At 43.6% G+C, this 25300-nt stretch overlaps 1 protein-coding gene and 1 pseudogene across 2 annotated transcripts in view; one reads left to right on the top strand and one right to left on the bottom strand.

Annotated features, from left to right (window-relative positions):
• Nucleotides 1-18785, bottom strand: part of BDH1 (3-hydroxybutyrate dehydrogenase 1) — a 62894-nt gene extending 44109 nt beyond the window's left edge. Inside the window, exon 1 of one of the 2 annotated variants that reach the window (XM_054480499.2) lies at nt 18630-18785. In XM_054480499.2, coding sequence (XP_054336474.1) covers nt 18630-18673 — 44 coding nt within the window. In that variant the 5' untranslated portion in view covers nt 18674-18785. Of the gene's footprint in view, nt 1-521; nt 660-18629 lie in introns of those variants that run through there. The other variant, XM_054480500.2, reaches the window with a different exon arrangement.
• On the top strand, nt 48-1155 carry LOC129032751 (proline-rich proteoglycan 2-like; annotated as a pseudogene).
• Nucleotides 18786-25300: the final 6515 nt, after the last annotated feature.

Consider the following 25300-nt stretch of genomic DNA (forward strand, 5'->3'; position numbering starts at 1 on the left):
AAGCGGACAGGACTGGGAGATTCGGTCGGGAAGGGGACAGGGCCTAGAGCCCGGGGCTAGAAGGCAGGACACCTGGCTTCGGTCTGGGCTCGGCCTTTGACTACGACGTGACCTTGAGGACGGTTCCTTCCCTTCGTGGGGCCTGGGTCCCCTTCAGTAAGATGCGCCGGCAGGAAACGATGAGTCGTTTCACCTGGGAGCTGCAGGGCCGCGTGTTTAACCCAGGGCCTCCTCCTGCCTGGCACATTATTCCGAATAATAAATGCCAGATCATGCTGCTGGAGGGGCCGACAGAGAAGCCGAGAGGGAGGCGAGTGAGGACCCCCTAGGGTCTGGGCGCGATCGGCCTTCCTACCCTTACCCCGCTGCGGCCGCAGGGCTCGGCCTGTAGAGCGCGAGCCCCCCTTCCCCACCCGTATCCCGGCTTCCGAGCTAAAGGAACACGTGAGGCCGAACCAAACCGAGTAGAGGGCGCCAGGGCCTCCCGCCCGAGCTGCAGAGACGCGGACCCCTCCTCTTACCCAAAACCAAATGGGCAGGGGGCTCCGCTGCAGAGGGCTCGCCGAGGCGCTCGCCTTCACCCGGCGCCGCGCAGGTGCCCGCGCTCCTGCGGGGAGAGCCGAGTGGGGGCGCTGCCGCAGGGTCTTTCTGGAAGCCCCTCCGCCAGCACTCCTGCGGCCAGCGGCCTCCGCCACCCGGACGCGCCTACACACGAAGCGCGCGCTGGGGCTACGCTGGGCGGGGCTCACGACGGCGTGGCTGTGCCGGGGCCGCCGTGCCGCCTCCTCCGCCCCGGGCGCCCGGCTGGCCCTCCTCCAGCCCAAGGTGCCCTGATCGCTAGGCTCCCGGTGCGGCCGTCTCGCCCCTAAGCCGGGCGCCAGATCCCCCGCCGCCTTCTCGCTCCCCGACCGCTGGGCGGGGGCGAGGGCCAGGGAGATGGAGCCAGGTGCGGAAAGGGTTTCAGCCTCGGGGGCTGAGGCCGGGAGGTGAAGGCGCCGCTCCCCGAAGTGAGGAAAACTCCAGTGAGGAAGAGGCTCTTTCCAGGTCCTGTGCGTGTTGCTGCCTTTAGAGCTCATTAGGGTTGGTTGGTTTTCAAATTTCTTTTGATCAGATGAAATTTATTTAAAGGCCGGGGGCGGTGGCTCACGCCTGTAATTCCAGCACTTTGGGAGGCTGAGGCAGGTGGATCACTTGAGGTCAGGAGTTCGAGACCAGCCTGGCCAACATGGCGAAAACCCGTCTCTACTAAAAACAGTAAAGTTAGCTGGGCGTGGTGGAGCACACCTGTAATCCCAGCTACTCGGGAGGCTGAGGCAGGAGAATCGCTTGAACCCAGGAGGCGGAGGTTCCAGTGAGCCGAGATTGCACCATTGCACTCTGGCCTTGGCAACAGAGCGCTCCGTCTCACAAAAACAAAAACAAAAACAAAAAAATTAAAGATTTGTTCCTCAGGGCCTTTAAAAATCAATTAAGAATAGCAGTTTCCCAGAGTTTTAATAATAGAACAACGGAGGGCCATCGGCCACAGATAAGGGTTTCCTCCCAACCCCGCCCCACCGCGCTATCGCCCTGCGCCAGCACACCTCAGTTTCCAGGATGAGAAACAGGCTGAGGAGAGAAGATACCAGGACACATCAGTGGCGGAGCTATGTGAAAGGAAAATAAATCTTGGGGCCCCCAAATCACTAAGCTAAAGGGGAAAGTCAAGCTGGGAACTGCTTAGGGCCAACCTGCCCCCATTCTATTCAAAATCACCCTCTGCTCACTGAGATAAATGCATATCTGATTGCCCCCTTTGGAGAGGCTCATCAGAAACTCAAAAGAATGCGACTATTTGTCTCTTATCTACCTATAACCTGGGGGCCCCCTCCTTGCTTGGAGTTGTCCCACCTTTCCAGACTGAACCAATGTTCATCTTACATATGTTGATTGATGTCTCATATCTCCCTAAAATGTATAAAACCAAGCTGTGTCCCAACCACCTTAGGCACATGTCAGGACCTCCTGAGGCCATCTCACTTGCGTGCATTCTTAACTTTGGGAAAATAAACTTCCTAAATTGATCTGGCTCAGATTTTGGGGGTTCACAACTATGTTTAGGTAAAGTACAGAGAAGGAATGAATAGAATGAAGAGAATGAATGAAACTCACAAATACAGGAGGATGAAAACAGGAGGAGGGAAGTACTGGCCTGACAAAGATTTAAATAAAACTGTAGACCGGGTGCGGTGGCTCATGCTTGTAATCCCAGCCCTGTAGGAGGCTGAGGCGGGTGGATCACTTTAGGCCAGGAGTTTGAGACCAGCCTGGCCAATGTGGTGAAACCCTGCCCTTCATAGTGGCACATGCCTGTAATCCCAGGTATGTGGGAGGCTGAGGTAGAAGAATTGCTTGAGCCTGGGAGGCAGAGGTTGCAGTGAGCTGAGATGGTACCACTGCATTCCAGCCTGGGCAACAGTGGGAGACTCTCTCAAAAAACAAACAAACAAACAAATAAAACTGTTGGCTCTGTCCGTCCATTCTGTGAGCTTCTTGAGAGCTAAGGCTATCTTCTTTATCCCCAGCTCCAGGCACATACAGCCTTGAAGACTGGGAGAATCATGAAGGGAAGATGCACTTGGTTTTCTGTGCCCGTTTCACAGATAGACTCAAGCCTGGATTTGCTCCAGTGACAGTGTTTCAGAACATTAGGCATATAGTACCACAGGGTTAAAAATAAATCACTATACTGAAATTACACCTTGAGGATTATGCTTTGCTAGAAAAGCGGTTAAAGGAAGAATTCATCTTTACCCCAAGGGAAAAAACATAGATCCTGACTCTGAGAATTAAATTGAATTGTAGTCCTATTTGCATAAGACAGAAAAGGACATTTGACGTTTCTGAGGTTGTATTACACACCTGGCCTTACATCTTCCCAGCCCAGCTTTGCTGTGACAACCAGCTGTGAACAGGTGTAACCTGAGAGCACCTTGCCTCAGCTGCACCTGGTATTCTGCATCTCTGGCACTGCAACCTGGGACCCTTGCAGGAATCCGCTGCCCACTCTGACACATGAGTAAACCTGGAAGTGCAAAGGAACACCTCAAGGGACAAACTTTGACCAAAGGGCAGGCAGGTACTGCTGGAAAAATACTCTGCTCTTCCAGTCTTCCAGTGGGCAATTCTGAGGTAGTTCTATACAGCTCCTAAAATGATAGCATTCTGTTTGCCCATAGTAGTGACCAACTTGATCAACTCACGAATACACCCGTGGATGCCATTCTCTTTCCCTCCTTCCCTACTTGACTCTTCCCAGCCCTCCCCTCCAATTCCTTGGGATTTTGTTATGTAGCTTTAAATGATTCCAAACACTTTCACTTTGCTGTGAGAGTGACATTGTTTCACTGTGATTAGAACATGCAGTGAACTCTCCCTAGCCAAGGGAATGTTATGTCACACCTTATCAGACCCCACGTGGGAGCTACTGACCTCAACCACTGGACTCCAAAACACATAGAAACCCAAGATTTTGACAGACACTTGGAGAGCTTAGGATGTGGCCAGGCCACTCTCTGGAAGGCTTGAAGCTATTTTTGAAGCCTCATCTCACAACACTGGCACCGCTCTCTAGCAGCAAGAGACCTCACGTATCTTCATGGATCTCCATTGTATTGGTCAAGCTGTCCCTCCCGAGAACCTCTCCTAGAAAGTAGTGCCTCAAACTCTGACTGGACTTTGCATCCACAAAAGCCTGCCATCCTAAGTGGGCAATTGAACTTTTTTTTTTTTTTTTGAGATGGAATCTCACTCTTGTTACCCAGGCTGGAGTGCAATGGCACGATCTCGGCTCACTGCAACCTCCGCCTCCCAGGTTCAAGCAATTCTCCTGCCTCAGCCTCCAAGTAGCTGGGACAGGTGCCTGCCACCACGCCCAGCTAATTTTTGTATTTTTAGTAGAGACGGGGTTTCACCATGTTGGCCAGGCTGGTCTTGAACTCCTGACCTCAGATGATCCACCCGCCTCAGCCTCCCAAAGTGCTGGGATTACAGGCATGAGCCACCATGCTCAGCCTCAATTGAACTTTAATAATTGGACTCTAAATGAAATTGGAACTCATTCATTATGTGATTAATTTACCTTGTCTGTTGAGTGTATCCCCTGTGAGATTTGTTCTCATTATTCTCCCCCTTTTTAAGAATTGTAAAAAAGAAAGACCTCTTTGTATGGCAATAAACTGTGTGATTCATGAACTCATACTTTGATCTCCTCCTTATTTTAACCATACAAAACAGATTCATTCCCCAAATAAACTACCTATACACAAGTCCTTGCTCAGGCTCTGCTATTTGGGGGAACCCAGATTAAGCCAATGGTTAACCCAAAAGAGACATCTCAGCTTATCTTTCCCAACCCTGCTAAGGAAGAATTTATTTGTTTGGTTTGGGCTTTTTCTCCTTTATTTCCCAAAGGCCCTGCCCCTTAGGGCATCACGAGTGAACTCTGACACAGATAGTAGCAAGAGACTCCCAGGAGAAAGGGCCAGCTGAGGAGTTGGGACTGGGTTAAGGGGTCAGACAAAGCCATTCTCAGCCCCACCTTCAAACTTTCCCCTCCTTCTACCGTTCTGGTTGTTGACTTTGGAACTGGAGAAACACTGGGCTGTGAGGTTGAACACAAACAGTCTGTGGAAATCAGGTCACTCCCAATACTGCATGCACCAAGATTCTGTCTCCCTCCCCCTACTATAAAACAAACTCCTCTCTGTTCAGGTACAAGGCCTCAGGCCAGGGTATTCAGCACTTAGCACACTCTCCTCAACCCAGGGAGGTACTGTTTGCAAATTAGCAAGCTAGTTTTGGGAGGGAAACAGTCCTTAGTCCCTGCCTTCAAGGAGGTATGAAAAGTAAAGTAGAGGTTAGTTTTCAAAGACTTTCCTCCCCTCTAATTAGGAATAAATAGTAACTTCTCTTAGAAGCAAAATTTATTCAAAGACCTGTGCTAACATTCTTAAATATCTGCTAGCCGTAATAAAGAAATCATATGTTGTTAGCTCCCACAATTTAGCCTAAATATTTGCCCTGGCGTGCTTATACTGGTCCAAGCAAGCATTAGGTCATAGCCTGTTCCTTTTCCTTATTTGAAGGTGTTTTTACCTTTCTCAGCATTCCGCAAGTTACTTTCTCCTTCCTTTGTTCTCCTCTGCCTTTGCCTCTTTTAAAAAGTTCTAAGTTACTAGCCAATCGGGACAAATACAGAATGTGAGGTCCTGTTCCAGCCAATGGAAACCAGACACAGCAGTAGAGCGGATGCGTCAGGTTATAAATGACCCTGTCTCCTTTGTTCGGTGTACACTCATGGCAAAACTGCTGGTAAGTATACCCTTTCTGCAGAAAGTATAAAAATGGCCTTGCTGTGGAAATTAAATCTATGTTCAAGTGCTATTTCTTTACTGCACCGAGGAACAAGCATTTCAAACAGAGGTGTGAAAGGAAAATATCTTGGGGCCCCCATATCACTAAGCTAAAGGGAAAGTGAAGCTGGGAACGGCTTAGGGCAACCCAGCCTCCCATTCTATTCAGTCATCCCCCTGCTCACTGAGATAAATGCATATCTGATTGCCTTCTTTGGAAATGCTAATCAGAAACTCAAAAGAATGTAACCATTTGTCTCTCACCTACTTGTGACCTGGAACCCACCTCCCTGTCCCACTTTTGCTTCAAGTTGTCCACCTTTCTGGGCCAAATCAATGTTCATCTTACATATGTTGATTGATGTCTCACATCTCCCTAAAACATTTGACCACCTTGGCACATGTCGTCAGGACCTCCTGAGGCCGTGTCACAGGTGCGCATCTTCAATCTTGCAAAAATAAACTTTCTAAATTAACTGAGACCTGTCTCAGATTTGGGGGGGTTCACATTTTGGTAACCATGGAGGGATTTTGAGTGGAGATGCCCCTGACCTTTGACAGATCTACTGGTCCTTGGTAGCAGCATGAGCTAACCTCATGGCTCAAACCAATAGGACAATTTGCTGAGGTCTGGGAGCACACCCTCCATAGAATCCTTGATCTCCCCACATTTGGTCAAGATCTGGAGTTTATTTTTCTGTACAACTCCCCCCCCCCACCTTTTTTTTTTGGAGTTTTATTTGCTTCCAACAAGGAAGGCAAGATTTCCTCTTTCCATGACGATAGAAGGCAGACAACTCCTTTAGGGAGCTTGAGCTCACTCCCAGCAGGGAAGATGAATTCGAGTTTTTTCCTGCTTCTAGGATGGCAAAAAGCAGTCTTCAGCCTGAGACCCATCCCTAGGTAAGTAGCTGAGTTGGGTTTCCGTCTTGGCTAAAGGTTAACAACCAGCTGGTCTGAATTTCTCCTTTACCATTAGAGTGCTCAGTGATCGTATTGTTGGGGTTTTGTTGTTGTTGTTGTTTGTTCCGGTCACTTTCCCATCAGATTTGACCTACTCTACCAGACTTGGCCAAATCTGAGTGAAAATTCCAAATTATGGGTAACAAAGCCTTTCTAATCTGGCCAAAATTTCTCACAGCTAAAGAAACAAAACAAAACAACAACAACAACAACAAAAACATGCACTTGGTTTCTGTGTTTGCTTCCTGTCTTAAAAAAAAAAAATCTTTCTTTCATTTACTTTTCTTCCACCCTATACCTCCTTCCCCCTTTGCCATCTGCAGTACCAAAAAAATCTAGAGAAGGCTTCTAATGACTTGAACCCATTTAAAGAATTCAGAACAAAGGGGCCACTCACCCCTTTTGGAGTGTTCTGTTTTCTTTGTGAAGTTTCAAGAGTCATGGGCGGATTCTTCTTATATCTAAAGCTGTGTTTTCCTGTATTGCATGACCTGACCTCTTTGGCTCTGGGGGAACCAGAGATGACCTTGCACTGTGAGAGGATTTGACCTTGGAGCATGTAATGGCAGATGAGAACTACGAAGTTACGGGTGGCTGAGCACAGTTTACAGGAAGTGGTCTTGGCTATTTTCTTTTCTCTCCTAAGAAATTGTTGTTTAAGGATCCTAATTCTAGTTCGGAGATGCATTCTGAAGGGTCTTCTCTATTGCTTTTTCTCCCATAATTAATCTCAATTCGGTTTGTCTGTGTGCATTTGTCTGAGGAACTGAACTGTTGTTTTCATAGGCAAATGAGAAACTGAGTTTTCTGAGCTCCAAAGAGAAAGGACATTTGCTCTTCCCAGCGAAAGGCACCCCTGGGTGACCAGGGGCCTCGTGGGAGTGTCTGGGGAGTTGACCCCTTGCAACATGCAGTGGCCCTGCAGGAAAATCCCCAACAAAAATTAATTTTAAAAATGGGTCATCCAGGAAATGCATATAAGGGCTGATCACCTGGCATTTTGAGCCCTCTCAGAGGTCATAGACCTCTGGAGAGAGAAACTGAGATGCATAAGAGGCTGGAAACAACTCAGTGATGACACACTGTGGAGTCCTGCCCACAAGCAGCTCACATCAATCCACCACACAAAAACCCTAGGCCACAGCTCAATTCTTCCTTTTAAGAAAAAAAAAAAAAAAGAAGTGGGAAACAAATAATCTGAGAATGAGGAGAAAGCAAGGAGAATGACCCCTTCAGAGCACCTTATTGGTTTTATGGCACCTCTATTTGCCAGAGCAAAATGGAAGTTATACATCTTTGTGCACATTTACATTAAGGAAAAAGAGCCCTAAGGTCAACCGGCAAATTCTAGAGTTCCTACTCCCTTTTTCTCTATTTTCCTTTCTGCCATGCTTTAAGTCTGCTGTTATTTTTCCACTGAGATAAAACCACTGTTTGGATCTAACAGTTTTTTGGGTTTTTCTTGCAAGCTGGCAAATTTGTATTTATCTCATGGCTAAAGTACTGGAGTAAAAGTTATAGAATCTGTGTGTGTGTATGTGTGTATGTACATGTACATGTGTATATATTTGAAGACCTTTATGATAGATGTCTATAATTTTATGTTCAATTGTTAATTAAATTCATTTTAATTTCCCTCCAGCTCACCAGACTTTCACTTTGTACCTTCTGATGTAAATTTTGCTGTCTGACTTTTACCTGAGTTGTTTCCTTTAACATGCAAATTTAAGACTATTAGCTGACAAGAAGAAAAAGAAGACCCTTTAGAATGCATCTCCGAACTAGAATTAGGATCCTTAAACAACAATTTCCTAGGAGAGAAAAGAAGAATGAACAAGGAGAGTTTGGAGGTTAAAAGCAAGATGGAGTCAGTTAGGCAAATCTTTTTCACGTCTCTGTTATAATTTTGCAATGATGGTTCCATAACTTTAAATGATGAGTATCACAGTTTTCATAAATAATCTAAAACAAGTAAAATAATTAGGTGAATGTAATACTTGTAGACAAACTCATAATTTAGAATCTAAAGTTATATTGAATTAAGTAATAGATAGTTCATTATATGGGTATTTTCCAATAAAAATATATTTGTAGGAAAACATTCTTTTAAAAAAGTGTGTCATTTTTAAAAAGATGAATAGTTTTTGTCTAATTCAAAGCTTATTTAAAGGTCATGTTTAAAACAATATAAAAGGAACCAGGAAAATAAAAGAGATGTAAAGAAAGTTATGGCTGGGAGCAGTGGCTCACACTTGTAACCCCAGCACTTTGGGAGGCTGAGGCAAGCAGATCACTTGAAGTCAGGAGTTTGAGACTAGCCTGGTCAATATGGTAAAATCCCGTCTCTACTAAAAATACAAAAATTAGCCAGGTGTGGTGGTAGGCAACTGTAATCACAGCTACTTGGAAAGCTGAGGCAGGAGAATTGCTTGAACCCAGGAAGCAGAGGTTGCAGTGAGCTGAGATCTTGCCACTGCACTCTAGCCTGGGTGACAGCAAGACTTCATCTAAAAAAAAAAAAAGACAGTTATAAAAATAAAGAGGTTTTTTTTTGGTAAGAAAGCTTAAAGATAATAATTTCATATAAGAAAGAATCTTGTATGGTAAATTTAGTCCTAGAGTAAAATGACTGGTTGTTTAAGAAAGAGGGATGTTCAGGACAAACCAGAAAGTCCAAGCATGTCATGAACAGTCTGTGTGAGTCACAATAAGAGGATTTATTTTAAAAAACTTATATGATCAAGTTGTCATATTATTATTAAATTTTGGTTTGCTTAGGGAAAAAACTGAGATTAAAATTTTTTTTTAAGTTAAGGTTATTACACCCATATATCTCTCTGTATGAGCTTTTAAAGTACTTGTGACCTTTAGTTACAGGGCTTTGACTCCTGGGTGTAAAACAGATACCAAGTCCTGCTAAAGTTTAAACACTGACAGCAATTAAAGTCCCATCTTTAGTCTCGGTAGAAGATGCCAATCAAAATAAACTGCATTCCTGAAACACAGGGCCAAAAATTCAAGTTATTCAACTTTCTCAGGAAAGGGGCATGTGAGATTGTAAGAGCCAATGTTGAGAGAAAAAATAAGTTCAGTTTCTCTATAAATTAATCATTAATGTCAAAGGCACACTGATGCAAGACCAGCATATGAGCCCATGTCAAATTAACAAGGTTTTTATGAAATATTAGCCAACTCCTAAGTAAAGGTTATAAAGGTTATGAAAGGCTTATGGAAGTTATAGCTTATGGTCAAGATTAAAATTTTACAGATTGTTTATAAAATTTTAGAGAACAAATTTAATTGGCTTCCTGCTGTGTTTTGTTTTTTGTTTTGTTTTTGAGACACAGTTTCACTCTTGTTGCCCAGGCTAGGGTGCAGTGGTGCAATCTCCACTCACCGCAACCTCCGCCTCCCGGGTTCAAGCGATTCTCCTGCCTTAGCCTCCCTAGTAGCTGGGATTACAGGCATGTGCCACCACGCCTGGCTAATTTTGTATTTTTAGTATACACAGGGTTTCTCCATGTTGGTCAGGCTGGTCTCAAACTCCCAACCTCAGGTGACCCCCCTGCCTTGGCCTCCCAAAGTGCTGAGATTACAGCCATGAGCCACCGCACACAGCCAGCTTCCTGCTGTTTTTACTATGGCTTATTGTTTGGAAAATTAACTCTCTTTTCTCAAAGAGAAGGTTTTTGCCTTTTTTTTTAAATCCTTGAGTTATCACTTTGGTCAAATGAATGACTTATTTTACAATAACCTGTGATATCAAGTGTTTTAAAACTTTGATATTTGATAACCTTTCCAAAATCAAATTATAAATTATGTCTTTTTCTGCTTGAATTAATCCTTTAAGATATTAGGTTTCCTGAAGTCCAAAATGACATAATTTGGCTTATTTGGTATAAAAATCTTACAGGAAACTTTGTCAAATATGAAATGGTGTTTGGCTTTCTTTGGGCTGTATTTATATAAATATGTTATTGGTATGTGTTCCAAAACCATGGGAAACTCCTATAATTTTGATATGACTTAATGTACATTATCAGTAATAATTATAATTGTTATGTTAAATTGTTGCTGCCACAGAGAAAAGTTTATTTGTCAATTGTGTCTTTGACTGTGGCTGCCTTAAAACCTTTTGTCATCCACAAACAATTGTCTTGTTTTGGTCCTCCTTAGAAAGTGGTTTTATAATCAACTATAGAACTCTAACAGGTGTTCCTAGATGCAAGTTGCTGATAACTTTGGAGATTGGAACATTAGAATAGAGAAAAAAACTTTCAGGACTCTCATGGAGAACTGAAATGTTCATGAATATCAGAACAAAAGCTAACTGTGTGAGCTGAACTAATAAAAGACTAAAGTAATCTTTTAAACTTTTTGCTTAAAATGTTGCTGACCCTTTGTTTTGTTTTTCAGAAACAAGAAAACGTCTTTTAAGCTATTTACAGCTTTTAACAATTGAGTAAAGTATACTCCTATGAACAAAATTTAGAGCATATTTGTTTCCGTCTACCTGATTTCTCCAAAATTTGGGAACTATGTGTGAGTATTCTTAATTTATGACAATACAGTTATTTGCATAAGTGCAATGAGAATCTGTTTTCATTTGTAACAGGACACAATTGGAGAAACTGGTTATTTTACTAAAGTTTTGACTGGAATGGTGTGCTTTCCTTTAAGGATTCAAACTTGACTTATGGAGGCAGTAAAAGCCCATTGGATAAACTGCTGTGATACCTTTGTCTACACAGCCACTGTACAGGGTTCCTGATGTGTGGTAAGTAAAGAATGTCACTTTCTGACAGGTCCAGGAGCCCCAAGTTTATTTTGGAACCTCAAGAGGAAAGGATCACTCAACTCATAGGTACTTGATGGCACAAATCCATCAAAGCTGGGCTCAGCTTTAAAACAATGTATTATCTGAAATTCCTTCTATGGAACAAAGTTTCATCAAAGGCAATTTAAAAGCCTATGTAAAAAAAAATTACTCTTGCTGCACTGTATACAAATAATTAGGCCAAGTGTAATAAAGCAGACCAGTCCTACCATGATTTTTCTTTAGTACAAATGGGAAACTGGAGAGAGAAACATTATGATTCAAAACTATAGTACAGCAGTTGTTAGATTCTAGTCTTGCCTAATGTTTCTTGATTTTTATTATTTTTTAAAGTTTGAACTGAATTCTAATTTTTCTTGGCTCCAAGTCTTCAAAGTAATTTTTGTTACTTTGTTTTCAATTTCTTTCTTCTTCTTTTCCCATTTTTCCTAATTTGGAGTCACTGAAAACTGAGCTGTGCTTTCATAAAGGCCCACAAACTGAAGCTAGACAACCTTCAGAAGAAAATAATAGTAACCAAAAGAAGACATGTATGCAGCCAAAAAACACATGAAAAAATGCTCACCATCACTGGCCATCAGAGAAATGCAAATCAAAACCACAATGAGATACCATCTCACACCAGTTAGAATGGCAATCATTAAAAAGTCAGGAAACAACAGGTGCTGGAGAGGATGTGGAGAAATAGGAACACTTTTACACTGTTGGTGGGACTGTAAACTAGTTCAACCATTGTGGAAGTCAGTGTGGCGATTCCTCAGGGATCTAGAACTAGAAATACCATTTGACCCAGCCATCCCATTACTGGGTATATACCCAAAGGACTATAAATCATGCTGCTATAAAGACACATGCACATGTATGTTTATTGCGGCACTATTCACGATAGCAAAGACTTGGAAACAACCCAAATGTCCAACAATGATAGACTGGATTGAGAAAATGTGGCACATATACACCATGGAATACTATGCAGCCATAAAAAATGATGAGTTCATGTCCTTTGTAGGGACATGGATGAAATTGGAAATCATCATTCTCAGTAAACTATCGTAAGGACAAAAACCCAAACACTGCATGTTCTCACTCATAGGTGGGAATTGAACAATGAGAACACATGGACACAGGAAGGGGAACATCACACTCTGGGGACTGTTGTGGGGTTGGGGGAGGGGGGAGGGATAGCATTAGGAGATATACTTAATGCTAAATGATGAGTTAATGTGTACAGCACACCAGCATGGCACATGTATACATATGTAACTAACCTGCACATTGTGCACATGTACCCTAAAACTTAAAGTATAATAATAATAAAATAAATTAAAAAAAAAGAAAATAATAGCAAACTTATTTACATACATTAGCCATTTTCATACCTGCCTACTGATGTATAAACTTGAGAGTAATGTGGCCTATATCAATTTTCCAGGATTGTTCTTTTCTTTGTTGTTGTTTTTCTACCTTCCTCCCCCTATTTTCTCTTCATAGGACATGAGACTTCACGACCTTCTAAATAGGAGCTTTCGTAATAACTTGGAACGTACCTGTCTAGGAATAAACCATCCTAGCCATGAGACACCAGATGAAACCTGGGACGAGAGACTCGTTTTCTGCTAAAATGCTTTCTCCAAAAGATTTTAAAAAGGAAAGGAGGGAAATGTGAAAGGAACATAAATCTTGGGGTCCCAAAATCAATAAGCTAAGGGAAGAGTCATGCTGGAAACTGCTTAGGGCCAACCTGCCTCCCATTCTGTTCAAAGTCATCCCTCTGCTCACTGAGAAAAATGCATATCTAATTGCCTCCTTTGGAAAGGCTAATCAGAAACTCAGAAGAGTGCAATTGTTTTTCTGTCATCTACCTGTGACCTGGAAGCCCCCTTCCTGTCCTGCTTTTGCCTCCAGTTGTCCTACCTTTCTGGGCCAAACCAATGTTCATTTTACATATGTTGATTGATTCTCATGTCTCTCTAAAATGTATAAAACCAAGCTGTGCTCTGACCACCTTGGGCACGTGTCATCAGGACATCTTGAGGCAGTGTTACAGGTGCACATCCTCAACCTTCGCAGAATAAACTTTCTAAATTAACTGAGAGACCTGTCTGAGATTTTGGGGGTTCATGGAGGGAAACGAGGCATATATGTAAGCTAAATGAATTATTAGAAGTCCTGTAAGTCTTCTAAAAGGGGACAAATAAGTGTCATCAGAGTTCTAATAAGGGTTCAGGATAGGCTTTGTAGAAAAGGTAGTATCTTGAAAGATTCTCAGTCAGAATGAAGTACCCTAAAGAGGCCCCTGAGAACACACAGATTATGGTGTTCTCTCCTGTCTGTTTGCCTCCTAGCTCACGCTCTCCTCCAATACCAGCTGAATTTAATCATTCCCAGCCCCTCCCTTGCTGGATCTGGCCCTGCCTGGGGTCTGAATGCCCCTGGTCTTCTCTGCCCTCAGTATTAAGTGCTCAGTGTTAATTCAGGACAGTGCAGGTTAAATCCTGCCCTTAGGCAGCCACCTCCAAGTCCTCACAGAGCCAGTGTGCAGCCTGCTTTGCTGAGTTCTGCTGGGGGATAGAGAATAAAAACATTGTCTGCTGCCCCAAACCCCACAGTGTTCTGTTTGTTTTGATGCAACTGAATTTTATTAAAGTTTTGTGGGGCTTTTTTTTTTTTGCTAGAAATCATACCGTTAATCTGTAGAATTTTACAGGTATTGAGTAGCTTTTTCTGGAATTGACAGCAAAGGAAAGAAGCCCAGTATATTATTCTGTGCTGCTTCTAAAACAAAGCTGTGCCTTTTCCTTGCAGTGAATGAGCAAGTAAAACAAGTGCTTGACCTCAAGGGAAAAAGATGGAGCGTATCAGGCATCCCCACCCACTTTCTATCACTTAACTCTTACGTATTCATTAATTGAGTGTTTGTTTAAGCACAAGCATTTTGTGCATGGGTAGGGGTTGTCTGTAAATTTAGGCAATGTTCTTTTGAGGTAACTGGGATCTTGGAAGAGGGAACAATATGAGGATATTTGATTTAAAAAAAACACCTCTGCCCATCCTGCCCTAAGCTACAGCAACCCATACAATTTATTCATTCATTCAGTTTGCACTGATTTAGTCCTTATGATATCTCAGTGATTGTGCTATATTCTTAGAGTGGAATCATAAATCAATGCAGGCTCCCTGTTTGTAATAATCCTACAATTTAGCAATAAAAATGGTTGATTTCTATGTATCAGCCACTGTGCCAAGTGCCCTCTATGCATTATTTCACTTACTTTTGCAACAATTCTAAAAGTAGCCTAAGTTTATTCCCATTTGCAACTGAAAACATTGACAGTTAGCAGGTTCAAATAACTTGCCCACAACAATACAACCAGGAAGTGGCAAAGACAGATCCCACCCAAGTCTGTCCTACTCCAGATGCTTTGGTTTAAGCACACCACCAATTGTTCTGAGGTTCTTTCTTTGAAGAAAGGGATTTTTAAAATCCCAGTTTCTGTGGCTATTTGGAGTACAGATTTTTTTTTTTCCTTTTTCTAGAGTTACAGGAACTTAGCATGGAGTACAGAATTTTTTATGATCAGCTGGGCATCATTCATATGGATAATCCAACAGAAGCTGGAATTGCTTTGTTACACAGAAATTTCATTCAATGAGTGCAATACAGATGGCAATTTCTGATGTCTTCAATGAGGAAAAATTATAGGTTCTAGTTGATGGTATTGATATGTTTTGGCTGTGTCCCTAACCAAATCTCATCTTGAATTGTAGCTCCCCTAATTCCCATGTGTTGTGGGAGGGAAAATTGTTGTGGGGAAAATTGAATCATGAGGGTAGTTTCCCCCATACTTTTCTCATGGTAATGAATGAGTCTCACGAGATCTGATGGTTTTACAAGGGGAAACCTCTTTTGCTTGGCTTTCATCCTCTCTCTTGTCTGCCACCATGTAAGACGTGCCTTTTGCCGTCCGCCATGATTGTGAGGCCTCCCCAGCCATGTGGAACTGTGAGTCCATTAAACCTCTTTTTCTTTATAAATTACTCAGTCTTGGCTATGTCTTTATCAGCAGCAAGAAAATGGACTAATACAGTAAATTGGTACTGGTAGAGTGGGGCACTGCTGTCAGGGTACCTGAAAATGTGGAAGCAACTTTGGAATTGGGTAACAGGCAGAGGTTAGAACAGTTTGGAGGGCTCAGAAGAAGACAGGAAAATGTGAAAAAGCTTGGAACTTCCTAGAGACTTGTTAAATGGCTTTGGCCAAAATTCTGATAATGATATGGACAATGAAATCCAGGCTAAGGTGGTCTCAGATGGAGATGAGGAACTTGGGACCTGGAGTAAAGGTGGCTCTTACTATATTTTAACAAAGTGACTAGCAGCATTTTGCCCTTGCCCTAGAGATTTGTGGAACTTTGAACTTGAGTGAGATGGTTTAGGATATCTGGCAGAAGAAATTTCTAAGTAGCAAAGCATTCAAGGTGTGACTTGGGTGCTGCTAAAAGCATTCAGTTTTAAAAGGGAAACAGAGCATAAAAGTTTGGAAAATTTTCAGCCTGACGCAATACAAAAGAAAAACACATTTTTCTTTTGTAAAAAGAGGAGAAATTCAAGCTGGCTACAGAAATTTGCATAAGAAACGAGGAGCCAAATTGCCAAGATGATAGAGAAAATGTCTCCAGGGCATGTCAAAGACCTTTGTGGCAGCCCCCTCCCATCACAGGCCTGTAGGCCCAGAAGGAGAAAATGGTTGCGTGGGCTGGGCCCAGGGGCCCCTTCCGTGTGCATCTTAGGGACTTGGCACCCTACGTCCCAGCTGCTCTAGCCATGGCTAAAAGGGGCCAAGGTACAGCTCAGGTTGCGGCTTCAGAGGGTGCAAACTCTAAGCCTTGGCAGCTTCCATGTGGTGCTGAGCCTGCGGGTGCACAGAAGTCAAGAATTGAGGATTGGGAACCTCCACCTAGATTTCAGAGGAGGTAGGGAAATAACTGGATGTCCAGGCAGAAGTTTATTGCAGGGGTGGGACCCTCACAGAGAACCTCTGCTAGGGCAGTGAAGAAGCGAAATGTGGGGTTGAAGCCCCCACACAAAGTCCCCACTTGGGTACTACGTAGTGCAGCTGTGAGAGGAGGGCCACCCTCCTCCAGTCCCCAGAATGGTAGGTCCACTGACAGCTTGCACTGTGTGCCTGGAAAAGTCACAGAAACTCGATGCCAGCCCATGATAGCAGCCAGGAGGGAGGGTGTACCCTGCAAAGCCACAGGGGCAGAGCTGCCCAAGACCATGGGAACCCACCTCTTGCATCAGCATGACCTGGATGTGAGATGTGGAGTCAAAGGAGCTTTAAGATTTGGCTGCCCTGCTGGATTTTGGACTTTCATGGAACCTTTAGCCCCTTCGTTTTGGCCCATTTCTCCTATTTGGAATGGGTATATTTATCCAATGCCTGTACCCCCATTGTATCTAGGAAGTAACTAACTTGCTTTTTGTTTTATAGGCTCATAGGTGGAAGAGACTTGCCTTGTCTCAGGTAAGACTTTGGACTGTGGACTTTTGAGTTAATGCTGAAATGAGTTAAGCCTTTGGGGAGCTGTTGGGAAGGCATGATTGGTTTTGAAATGTGAAGACATGAGATTTGGAAGGGGCCAGGAGTGAAATGATATGGTTTGACTGTGTCCCCACCCAAATCTCATCTTGAATTGTAGCTCCCATAATTCCCATGTGTTGTGGGAGGGACACAGTGGGAGATAATTGAATTGTGGAGGTGGTTCCCCCTGTAGTTTTCACATGCTAGTGAATAAGTCTCATGAGATCTAATGGTTTTACAAGGGGAAACCCCTTTCACTTGGCTTTCATTCTCTCTCTTGCCTGCCACCATGTAAGATGTACCTTTCGCCCTCTGCCATAATTGTGAGGCCTCTCCAGCCATGTGGAACTGTGAGTCCGTTAAACCTCTTTTTCTTTATAAATTACTCATTCTTGGGTATGTCTTTATCAGCAATAAGGAAATGGATGAATACACATATAAACTTTGAAAGATGGCCAAGCATAGTAGTTCATGCCTGTAATCTCAACACTTTGGGAGAACAAGATGAGAGGATCACTTGAGCCTAGGAGTTCAAGACCAGCCTAGGCAAACAGCAAGACCTTGTTTCTATAAAAATTTAAAAATTAGCCAGGCAAGGTTGTGGCAGGCCAGGTCTCCATAATAGCTGAACAGGTAGGCCTCCATAACAACTGTTTCAGCACTGACTGAGTGGTTAGGTTAAATATTAAAAGCTGATAGCGTCAGTGCCCTATACAAAGGCTTGAATGTAACAAAAGCTCACCAAGAGTTTTGCCTAGGCCTTTCCTGGGCCTTAAAGCATGACAAAATAATGAAGGAATTCTCAACAGGACCCATTTAGGGTTAAACAAGTTTTATTGTGGATCTTAAGGAACTCCCCAGACCTTCACAAACAAGCTTTACTGGGGACTAAAGGAACTCCCCAAAACTCTGTGATTTAGCAGGACACAAGATAAGGGTAATCACCCCAGCACCTTCACCCATTTAGATTAAGTGAATTTACTAAGGCTCCAAAGGAAGGCCTTCAGGACTCAAATCTTAGTTATAGATTAGAAGAAGTGAATCACTTATGTCTTTAGATGAATGCACACATACACATAGACATATAGCTTAGAAGGTATATAAGATCTGGAAAACTTTGTAATTTTGAATTGTTCTGGTGATATTTTCCAGACCTTCTCCCTGTTCCCAGTTACAGCAATAAACTCCCTTCTTTCCCAGTTCATCTGCATCTCATTACTGGGCCACAAGAATAAGCAGCCCGACCCTCAGTTTGGTCTGGGAACAAGGTGAGGTGTGCCTGCCTATAGTCCCAGCTACTCAGGAGACTGAGACAGGAGGATCCCTTGAGCCCACGAGTTTGAGGCTGCAGTGAGGTATGATTGTACCACTACACTCCAGCCTGGACAACATAGCAAGACCCCATTTCTAAATAAATAAATAAACAAACAATTTTGAAAGACAAAATATGTAGTGAGATTCTTAACCCCTAAAACAGATTTGATTTTCTGAACTTCAAATTCTATTTTTTTCAAAGAATATCTAATGTATTACAACAAGCTGTTTTAAAAAACAAGATACAAAACCACGTGCTTATTTTGCCTAATTCTTTTTCCAATTCTTTTCCCAATGAATACATATTACTTTTTATTTATCCCTATTGCTACCAGGGACAGAGCCTGCTATTTCAAAAAGAAAATCTAATTGCAAAGCTGCTGCCTCTCTGTTTTGGGTTAACAGCACCTCTTTCCAAAGGCCTATTCACTCCTCCCCAACCTCCTCCCTTTCTACCAGGCCTTACCCATGGCTCAAATTTTCTTCTGCTGACAGCTCTCAGTGACAGCCCTCATGTTCAAGTTCAGCTGTCTCTCACCTTAGCTGGCAGGTGCTACAGGGTTCCCTCAGCACTATCAGCATGCAGGATCCTCTCCAGGCAAGTGACCAGCCAGATCCTCTTAATTCTCAGTTGACAGGGCGTATTGACACCCCTGGAAACCTTTTCCAGGCTTTCTGTATATTCTTTCAATGCTTGCCTTTAGCTGAGAATGGAAATTCTCACATATGTGTGACAAGTACAGCGGGGGTTGGGGGGGTGGGCCTTGGGATGTTTTTATGTTTGTCCTTGCACAGGCAAAGTTCAACAGCTTTGTAATTGTTTGTTTTAAGCTTAAACTGTCTGTGAGTTTGGGCCTCCGACAAGCAGAGGGTCAAGGACAGATGCTGCAGCTTAGGAATACATTAAAAATAAATGATGCCAAAGGGCAGCTCCCACTGACTCCATCTTTAGCTCTCCCTGCCAGGTATGTGTGGGCATAAATTAGTAGAGGAACCGGCCTGAATAGGATGAGAAATCTTCAGAGACTTCCCTGAGCATAACCCAGAATCAGGACCTGAGAAAGATTTCAAAATGGCCAAGTGGTTTTAGATAGGGCCATTTCCAAGAAGAGGCTGGAGACTCAGGGAGGAGTTACAGTTTGAATCTGAAGGCAGATTCAAGAAGGTGGGGCCAAAGCCATACCCCTTGAATGTTGCAATGGAGGTAAAGAAGAGTATGTCTGAAATACAGGAGATCCCATAGGGACGTCTCTTAGTATTCCCATGCCTTGTGATTAAAGTCAATGGAAAATTACAACAACCCAATCCAGGCAGGACTACCAATGACCCAGACCCTTTAGGAATGAATGTTCTGGTCACCTCACCAGGCAACGATCCATGACCAGCTCAGGTGCTTGCTGAGAGCAAAGGGAATATGGAATGAGTAGTGAAATAAGATAGTTATCAATACCAGCCACAACTACATGACCAGTTATAAAAACAAGAACTGTAATTGACATGAGTGTTTCTTCCTAATTATGTTATGAATATGTTAGTGTGTGTATAGCACCTTTGTTTTCTTCCCTTTCATATTCCTTTATCGTGTAACATAAGATGCATTACTTTATCTCATAGAATTTAATATTGCTAACTTTACATCATAGTGTTGAAGTTACAGGATCTCAAGAAGAGTAAATATCACCTGTGAACCCTCAAAATGAGACAAGTCTCAGTCAATTTAGGAAGTTTATTTTACCAAAGCTAAGGACCCAGGCCTGTGATACAGCCTCAGGAAATCCTGACGACATGTGCCCAAGGTGGTTGGAGCACAGCTTGGTTTTATACATTTTAGGGAGACATGAAACATGAATCAACATATGTAAGATGAACATTGGTTCTGCCAGAAAGGCAGAATAACTTGAAGCAGGGAGGGGGCTTCCAGGTCACAGGTAGATAAGAGACAAATGGTTGCATTTTTTTTTGAGTTTCTGATTAGCTTCTCCAAAGGGGCCATCAGAATATGCATTTATCTCAGTGAGCAGAGGGATGACCTTGAATAGAATGGGAGGAAGGTTTGCCTTAAGCAGTTCCCAGCTTGATTTTTCCCTTTAGCTTAGTGATTTTGGGGCTCCAAGATTTATTTTCCTTTCACACCCTAAGGACTTTGTATCTTCTTCTGGGAAAAGGATTAGTGCAGTATGATGCAGTTGTACGAAGGATAGTTGTGTCATGTTAGACAGAACTACGATCTTGTTATTGTCTTTACTTGAAGGTTAAGTATGATTTAAGGAGATATGTGTGGGTCCCAAATTGACAAGGAGCAGACTGGTGATGATTAATTTTATGTGTCAACTTGGCAGGAATGAAAATTGTAAATTTTTTTCTGCAAAGGTTTTATTATGCAGAGAAGGGGCTCAGTCCTTGGCAGCTGCTTTCCTCATGGCAGCCCAGTACCCATATATTTGGTCAAACTGATAGCCACAGGATGCAGCCAAATGCATAGGCAGGGAGGGGTGGGTCCCTGGTGAAACCCCACCTTCAAGCCAAAAACAAAGCTGAATGACTGGACCGCTGGTCCCAGATGAAACCCACGACTCAGACTTAGAACTTCTGTTCCTGTTTGCCCACCATTTCCTGATTGATTCTTTCTGAATAATGCCTTTTAACCAGCTGAATGTTGCCTTTTCCAATACCACCTATGGCCTGCCCCTCCCCTATTCTGAGCCCATAAAAAGCCCCAGACCCAGCCACTTGGGAAGGTGAGAACCACCCGACTGTGGGGCTGGGGGACCACCCCCTATGTCCCCTCTCTGCTGATAGCTGTTCTGTCACTCAATAAAATTCTTCTCCACCCCCCTCACCCTGCAATGTCCAGTGTATCCTCATTCTTCTTGGGTGTGGTACAAGAGCTCAGGAACCATTGAATGCAGGTACAAGCTATAACACAGGCAAGCTGGGGCATGCCAGCCCGGCTGAGTGAGGCCTGGACAGGACATCGCCAGCTGGGGGTTCCCAGCTTGCAAAGTGACCAAGAAGAAAAATCCTACATCAAAACATTATTCTGGATGTTTTTGGGAAGGTGTTTTTTGAATGAGGTTTGACTGATGGAATTTGAGTAAAGCAGTTACCTCTATAATCTGGGTGGATTTCCTCCAATCAGCTAAAGGGCTTAATGCAAAAAGACTGACTTCCCCAGGAGAGGAAGAAATTCTGCAAGCAGACTGCTTTCAGATTCAAACTGTACCTCCTTCCTGAGTCTCCAGGCTCTTAGCCTACTCTACAGATTTTGGACTTACCATGCTGTTACAGGAAAGGGGTCCCAATCCAGACCCCAGGAGCAGGTTCTTGGATATCATGCAAGGAAGAATTCAAGGTAAGTCCAAAGAGTAAAGTGAAAGCTAGTTCATTAGGAAAGTAAATGATTTTTAAAAATGGCTACTCCATAGGCAGAACAGCCCTGAGGGCTGCTGGTTGCCCATTTTTTTTTTGGCTATTTCTTGATGATATGCTAAACTAGGGGCGGACTATTCATGCCTCCCCTTTTTAGACAATTTAGGGTAACTTCCTGATGTTGCCATGACATTTGTAAACTGTCACGGCGGTGGTGGGAGTGTAGCAGTGAGGACCACCAGAGGTCACTCTCATGGCCATTTTGGTTTTGGTGGGATTTAGCCAGCTTCTTTACTGCAAGCTGTTTTATCAGCAAGGTCTTTATGACGTGTATCTTGTGACCTCGTATCTCATCCCATGCCTTAGAATGCCTATAACCATCTGGGAACGCAGCCCAGTAGGTCTTGGCCTTATTTTACCGAGCGCCTATTCAAGATGGAGTTGCTCTGGTTCAAATGCCTCTGACAAAAGCCTCTACAGTCATATGAGACAATTTCTAAACTCTCTCTTTCTGTCTCTCTCTACATACATACACACACACACACACACACACACACACACACACACACACCACTGTATATAGACTGGTTCTGTTTCTCTGGGGAACTCTGACTGATATACTCACTCAACATGGTCTGCTTCCTAGACTGGAGTCTGATACAACATTGAAATAGATTCCTCTGCTGTGGAATTGGTCTATCTGCGACCTGGAGCATAGGTCAGAGGTAGGGGCCTGGTCTCAGGCCAAACAGGACATGTGAAACTTGCTTTTCACCCCCTCCACCCCCTGGGGTCTCTGTAGTCCCTGCCAGCCAGGTGCTCACAGCCCAAGGAAGGGAAAAGACACATCTGCAGCTTCCTCCCTTCCAGGACAGCTTGGGCCCGGTGAGGCAAGTTAGGCATAGCCATGGAGCTCTGGGAAGGGGAAGGAACTACTCCTCCAGCGTGGGGAGGGTGATGTAAATTAGGCAAAGCCATGGAGCTCTGGGATGGGGAGGGAACTACTCCTCCAGCTTGGGGAGGGTGATGTAAATTAGGCGTAGCCATGGAGCTCTCGACGGGGAGGGAGCTACTCCTTCAGGTTGGGGCAGGGAGGAGGGTAAGCAGCAGGAGATAAGGATGGCCAGGGAAGCTGAGTCCATGTTCACTGGCCTTTGTTCAGAGGGCACTGGAGGTGCATTAACTTTACATAAAAGCATCTCAAAGACCAAAAAGCCTTCAAGACCTAAAGAAGTGAGTCTCAAATGGTGGTGTTCCAGGTTCCTGAAAGAGATATTTTGAACAATGGGGCCTTCCCAAGCATCCCCCAGACCAAAACGTATTATTAATTGGCAAAAAGAGAAAAAGAATATTTCAATTAAATAAAAAGGAGCATGACTACTTTCAGTGTCATCCTTCCTTCTCTCACCACTGTCTACCAGCTCTGTCATTACCCATTTTCCTCAAAGATGTTTGCTTCAGCCCCTCCCATCCTTTCCCCTCCCTTCTCCCCGTTCAGTCACCCAGACGCTCTCCTGTTCACCACTTACACACAGCTCCCTGGTGCATCCCTCTGCACCCAGCATTACAGGGAGGTCGGGGGAGGAGCTAGCAAGGACTGGGTCACCAGGGGGTTGCTGTCAGGACTACCCTCTCCAGCAGCTCCAGGTGGTAGCCTTGGGACCTGCCCAAAGGCAAACACTTGGAGAAGGCCCTGTCTCAGGAGGGTGATGCAGGCTGTGAACTGGGTGTCAGCTGTGGCCTGAGCCAGTGGCCAGACCGGAAGGAGGAGAAATGAAGAAGCTGAAGAGAAGAGACTGGGGAATGGCTGTGGGGGAGGCTGGGGAGCTTATCTCCTCCAGGTAATGTGTCTTCAGGGGCGTCCCTCTGACTCACAGCAGATTCACTGGGTGATGGGTGTGCTCTTAAGGCAACGTAAACACCCAGCAATATGTCTTTTTTAGGAAGCCCTGGCCAGCCAAGGTATCTCTAGGTTGTCCTGGTTTAGCATTGCCTCCTAGCCAGAGACTTCTTGAGGCAGACTAAAGGTTGCTGGAACCTTTCTTGCTTCTTCACCCTTCCTACTTCCCCAGGTTCTGTAGCCAGCCTCCAGTGCAGGAGAAATTCATCTTCCCTCTCTCAACATCCTGCTTCCTCTCTCTAATTATTAGGTCGGGTCTGGGGAGATGAAGGATGTAGGACACAAGTTGGGGTCAATTAGGGAAAGTCAAGGAGAGTATGGGGCATGAGGAATGCACAATAGGGATATTGGGGAGAGCTGGAAACAAAAGACCACCAGATTGAGTAGCCTAGTCTCCCAATGCTGACTGAGCTAGAAGGCAAGGCTCAACTGGCAGTGGGAAGAGAAGTGAACTATGATGAGGCCCTCATGTTTGCTGACTTTCAGGTATGCCAGGCTATCCTTAGAGGTTATCCCTTGAATGGCTGCGTATCACCCTCATGATGTGAGGCTGTGGCTGCCACAGCAGGGGAACGTGGGAACCGTGCTTGCAGGAAGAGTGTGTTCTGACAAGCAGAGGCTGGCTCAGGAGATAATCCCCCACCCCCACACAAAAATAATAGAGCTCCATCCAGAGTTGAGGGGACTGCAGCCGGAAGGCAGAGTTCAGAGTCATATCCCAAAGGGTGCCAAAGAGAGACATCCCATCAAGACACTGCAATGGCGAGGACAAAAGGCAGGAAAAAGAAATGAAGTATAAATAAAAGAAGTCAAACCACCATTACTGCAGGTACTAACTAGTATTATTAACCCAGAATATTTAGGAAAGTTAGCCCTAAAATTATTAGAATAATAATGGAATTCAGTAAATTGGTTGAATACAAAACAAATGCAGGGAAAAATTAAAAGCTTTCCCATTCAGAATATATAGTAGAAGAAATCATGAAAGTTACAATGGCAGTAAAACCTAAAGACAACAAGAAAATGTAGAGTCATAAAGAATGTATGTCATTACTGAGAGACATGAAAGATGGATTGAAAAATAAGGAGATGGGCCGGGCATTGTGGCTCACACCTGTAATCCCAGCACTTTGGGAGGGTGAAGTGGGCAGATCACCTGAGGTCGGGAGTTCCAGACCAGCCTGACCAACATGGAGAAACCCCATCTCTACTAAAAATATAAAAACTAGCCGGGTGTGTTGGCACATACCCATAATCCCAGCTAGTCGGGAGGTTGAGGCAGGAGAGTCTCTTGAATCCGGAAGGCAGAGGTTGTGGTGAGCTGAGATCATGCAACTGCACTCAGCCTGGGCGACAAAGTTAGTCTCTATGTCAGAAAAAAAAGAAAGAAAGAAAGAAAAAAGAAAAATAAGGAGATATACCATGTTTTCAGATAGGAAAGCAACACTATAAAAGATGGATTTCCCCCCATATTTATCTAGAATTCAGAGTAGCTTGGGGGTGGGGGTGGCAGAAGGAAACGTGATCAATTGATTCTGAGGGATAAATATGCAAAATTATGCAGGAAAACATTTTAAAATGCATAAGATAAAAACATACTACAAAACTAAGCTAATTAGACAAGTATGTAAAAACTTTTTTTAAATAAAACTTTTTTAATTAAAAAGACAATGATGTGGTGCTGGTACATGTATAGAAAAAGCAGATTAATGAAACAAATAGGCAGTTCAGAAACAGATCCACGAATTAATGAAAATTTAATATACAAGTAGAGTGGCATTACCAATGAAAAAGATTGTTTAATGGTGTAGAAACAATTGTACATTTATATACCATACACATAATAAATTCTACATGAATTAAAGATCAAAAAATAAAAACTAAGACTATAAAAATACTATGAGAAAATATAAGAGACTATTTCTATAATCTTGGGGTTG

Source organism: Pongo pygmaeus, chromosome 2 (genome assembly GCF_028885625.2).
Source record: "Pongo pygmaeus isolate AG05252 chromosome 2, NHGRI_mPonPyg2-v2.0_pri, whole genome shotgun sequence".
Lineage (NCBI taxonomy): Eukaryota > Metazoa > Chordata > Mammalia > Primates > Hominidae > Pongo > Pongo pygmaeus.